Source organism: Kryptolebias marmoratus, linkage group LG2 (genome assembly GCF_001649575.2).
Source record: "Kryptolebias marmoratus isolate JLee-2015 linkage group LG2, ASM164957v2, whole genome shotgun sequence".
Taxonomy (NCBI): domain Eukaryota; kingdom Metazoa; phylum Chordata; class Actinopteri; order Cyprinodontiformes; family Rivulidae; genus Kryptolebias; species Kryptolebias marmoratus.
The window spans coordinates 36,445,354-36,449,765 of record NC_051431.1 but is presented as its reverse complement, the minus strand read 5'-3'; the positions used below and the strand labels follow the sequence as shown (position 1 = coordinate 36,449,765).

The following is a 4,412-nucleotide window of genomic DNA, read 5'->3' as shown; positions in this document are numbered from 1 at the left end:
TGGTTTCCAGTTAGGATGGGACAATGTACTGTTTGGAGTCCATGACAAAAATAACAAAAAACAGAAGGAACTTTAAATTATTAACCTAATAATAATCTTAGGTAAATACCACATACATAGATCTAAATTTACACATACTACTCCCTCTTTTCTGGCATATCAAAAAGAATCTGAACAGTACATTGTAAGCATAATTGATTCCTACAACAAGAAAGCTATTAAAACTGTTAATCTTTGTTCCTCATTACATGATTGAATGGTCCCCCTGGCTTTTGTTATTAATTTTTTTTCTTTATTTTTGGCTCAATGTTCATTAATAACTGACTTGTATTGACTTTTTTCCTTCAATAAAATTAAAAAAGAAAATCTCACTCCAAGCTCAGATCAAAATTTGAGAGCCCTATATATATATATATATATATAGGGCTCTCAAATTTTGATATATATATATATATATATATATATATATATATATATATATATATATATATATATATGCAAACTACTGAGATAAGATCTAAAAAGAGCATTTTCAATTTAAAAAAAGTCTAGAAACAGTTTAATTGCTTTCAGATTATTGCAAATTAAATAGCTTAAAAAGCTAAAAGCGAGAATAGTGTTAAGGCAATACAGAAGTTTACTAAACGAGGGAGGAACAAAAATTTCTCTGTACCCGTTTCTTTAGGGTGACCTAAAACAGACGGACTTTGTCTGCAGTCTCTACGCATGCGTAGAGTCAACGCTGTTATGAAAATTGACATTGAGGGTGTTTCATTTTAGGCGATGTTCACAAAAGAAAGATAACACAACGGGACGATGGTGAGAGAAGAAGAGACGAGTCAGAACAAGGTTAGAACTTTATGTTACAGTAATTGCTAAAATAAAATGAAAATGTATCCGTAGCTTCTAGTTAGGTCACCAGTCGTAGTCACCGCGCCTTTTATAGTCGCCATTTGTGCTCCAGACTTCAAAAAATGTTGCGTGGCAACACAGCTTGTTATCGCCACAGACACATATAGCTCAGTACGTAGGCGGGGGTATAACTTCACGGTGCATTTAAGTACAACTCGTAAAATCAACCACCAACATTAAAAAGCCTTTAATGTAAAAAAGAAAAAAAAAGATGGTGAAGAATCAGTGAGCAAAGCACGATCAATTGTTGAATGAATAATTCAAAAGCAACCATTTCTTAACTACAGATATATTAAATATAAACTTAAAAATAAGCTTATTTTTTATAACAAATTTCATTTCAGTCATGCTCAAAATCTATACACCTGCACCTGTGATCATTTTCAAGTGATTTTACTGTGGTGTACAGGATTTTTTATAACCTAAAGGTTCATACACAAATGGGTAAAACATCCACATTTTCCTAGTTGTTGATTGGGAATACATTAAGTTATTTGTTTTTGCATGGCTCTGTAGATCACAACCAATATACCTAGCTATTCAGTCTTCACACTTAACATTGAATATTGAAACATTGCTGAAGAAAATGTGCAGTTCTATTTAAAAAAAACATCATATTAAACAACTTTATTAGGTAGTTAAAGCAAAAAGCTTGTAGGGTTTGTACTAAAAGGCACTGGGTTCCAAAGTTGAAATTGGAACCCCATTTTGTGTGGTGAACCATCAAGTTCAAAATGAAAATAACTATAAAAATGACTGCCAAAAGCATATTTAATTTTAACCATTACAAAAAGATAAAAACAGTAGTCCAGCCATTCAGTTTGTTGTCCCGCGTTTTTTCTTTCCGTGTTGCGGAGGGGTTGGTGCATATCTCCAGCAGTCACTGTGCTAGAGTCAAGGTACAATCTGGACAGGTTGCTTGTTCATCGAATGATCACAAAGAGACAAATAAGACACACAACCTTTCACATTCTAACTCACACCTAGGGACAATTTAGACTCAGCAGTTACCCTAACATGCATGCTTTTAGTATATTGATGAGACCCCGAATACCCAGAGAAAAACCCTCACATGCTCAGGGAGAACAGGCAAACTTCACACAGACAAAAGCCTTCAAGAGTAAATTTCCAAAACAAAACAATACAATTTTATTTATAAATCACTTCAAAAATAACACAGTTGACCAAAGTGCTGTACAACAACAAATAAAAACACAAGGTAAATTCTGAAAAAAAACAATAAAAACCTTGAAATGAAATAAAACAATCAAAGCAACAAAAGAGTTAAATCTATAAAACAATAAAATAAAAGCCCAAATCTTAAACTTAGTTAAAACCCAAAGAGAAAAAATGTGATTTAAGAGGTGATTAAAAAACAAGAATTGAGTCAGCCTGTCTGATCTGCAAAAGTAGGATCACTTCACAATTTGGGGGCAGTGACTGAAAACACTCGGTCATCTCTTGACTAGGCCTGTCACGATACCAAATTTTGCTGGACGGTTAATTGTCTCAGAAATTATTGCGATAAACAATAACATTGTTTAGAGACCATTTTAAAGTAAAGATAATAACATAATAGTGCAAGTACATCCTTTCAAAGACTAATAAACTTTAATGTCAACAGAACACTTAACACTGGAACTGGAACAAAATAAACAAAACAACCAAAAACAAAAGTAAAATGGACTCTCAGCCTCCGTTAACAAAAAATGCACTTGAATAAAAACTAAATACAACAACAACAAAAAAATGGAAATAAAAATGACATTTAACCAAAACAGCACAGATTATGACGTCTGTAAACTAAATTGCCTTTCAAAAATAATAATCATTAGTTTTATATAGAGAAAAAGGGCAAAACTGCCAGTTTTTTGAACAAAAAGTGCAAACTAACAAAAGCACACGGCGATAAAAGCACAAATGCGACATTTCTGATTTTATCAGCTATTTTAGTGTTGATAACAAGTGATGACAAGTTGCAATTGACTACACCATGAAGTCATTTTTCCATATACATGCAATAAAGTAACAAGCTGTGTATGTTATGGACTTTCAGTATTTTTGAGGGTTTTTTTGCTTTTGGTTCTTTGTTAGGTGTTTCTGTAATTCTTTGTTATTTCTTGTTCATCTTGTGTTTTAGTTTAGTTCTTGTCTTTTGGCTTTCTGTGTTTTCCTGTGTCACCATTCACCTGTCCTCAGCTATGCCTGCCACATCCACCTCACCTGTTTCTTGTCATGTTCCCAGCTGCAACTCATTTTCCTCTCACCCTCTGTTCTTTAAAGCCGGTCTCTTGTGATTCACTGCTCACTGGTTCATTCCTTCTCGTTGTTGCTCGCCATCTCTGCTGTGTGTCATCTTTGCATTTTTGTATTTTTCAAGCCACGTCCATGCACCTTGTTCCATATCTTCTCCGCCATCGTCAATCTTGTTTTTTGCTACCACGTCAGCCTTTTGGTTTCCTTTAAGTTTTGTTAATAAATTAGTTTCCTTTTTACATTGTGATGAGTCTGCATTCTGGGTTTGCCATGTTATGGCGGAGGCCATGTCAGTGTAGAAGACTTTTTTTTAAGAAGTCTGAAGAGTGAGTATTTGAAAGCAGGCTTTTATTTTGGCTTATGTAAAATCTTCCTTATGCACTTTCAGCAAGTATCTCTGTTTTTATTTTGTATGAAACTAAAAAATGTGGAACTTTAGTTAATATGAGCCTCATTCAATAAATGCTACTTGGTCGAGGATTATTTACTCAAGTCATTTAACCTTCTAGAACTGCGCCGCTCAAGGTGGCTGGAATAGCTCTGTTACATTCATTCTGAGATATTGCTTTTGAAAATTTTATTTCTCCTTTTTTCTTCATGTAAATCACTTTTTTTGGATAATTATTTCCTCTGGTACTGGATGCTGTGCAGCTGGAAGGATTTTTACTGAAACCTTTTTACTTTTGTTATGATGCGTAACCATAACAACATAGTGGCTTTTTCACAATCAGGAGCAGCTGATTAACATCTTTTACTCTTCAGTGTTAAACGTGAAGAAGCCTGAAGTCCAGTCATGGCCAGAACCAAGCAGACTGCCCATAAAATACACTGGAGGTGGGGCTGGGCAATATGGATGAAAACTCTTATCACGATGAATGAATGAATTGTGCCGACTCAGAGTGGCAGCACGTTGGAGTAGCTCTGTACCTCTCGTTAAGATTTATTTTCTTTTTTCAAATTTCATTCTTGTTTTTCCTTGGAAAATAGCTGTTTTTTGGACAACTATACCTTTTTGTCTTGGATGCTGTGCAGCTGGATTGATTTTTTCCAATACTTTTTATATTGTACTCTGTTGTTATGATGCGTAACCATAGCAACAGGGTGGTTTACAACAGGGAGCAGCTGATTAACATTGCAGAAGCAGAAATAATACAACAACTGAAGCCAGAAATTCCAGAAGAATTGAAAAGGAGGCATTGTGGATCCAGAGCAGGAGCAAAGAGGAGAGCGAGAAGGAGGAAGTT

At 34.6% G+C, this 4,412-nt stretch overlaps 1 protein-coding gene across 1 annotated transcript in view; it reads left to right on the top strand.

Annotated features, from left to right (window-relative positions):
* Window positions 1–692: 692 nt before the first annotated feature.
* Window positions 693–4,412, top strand: part of LOC108245154 (cytochrome c oxidase assembly protein COX20, mitochondrial) — a 15,445-nt gene continuing 11,725 nt past the window's right edge. The window contains exon 1 of the mRNA XM_017431827.3: window positions 693–849. Within this exon, the coding sequence (XP_017287316.1) occupies window positions 817–849 (33 nt within the window). The 5' untranslated portion in view covers window positions 693–816. The remainder of the gene's footprint in view (window positions 850–4,412) is intronic.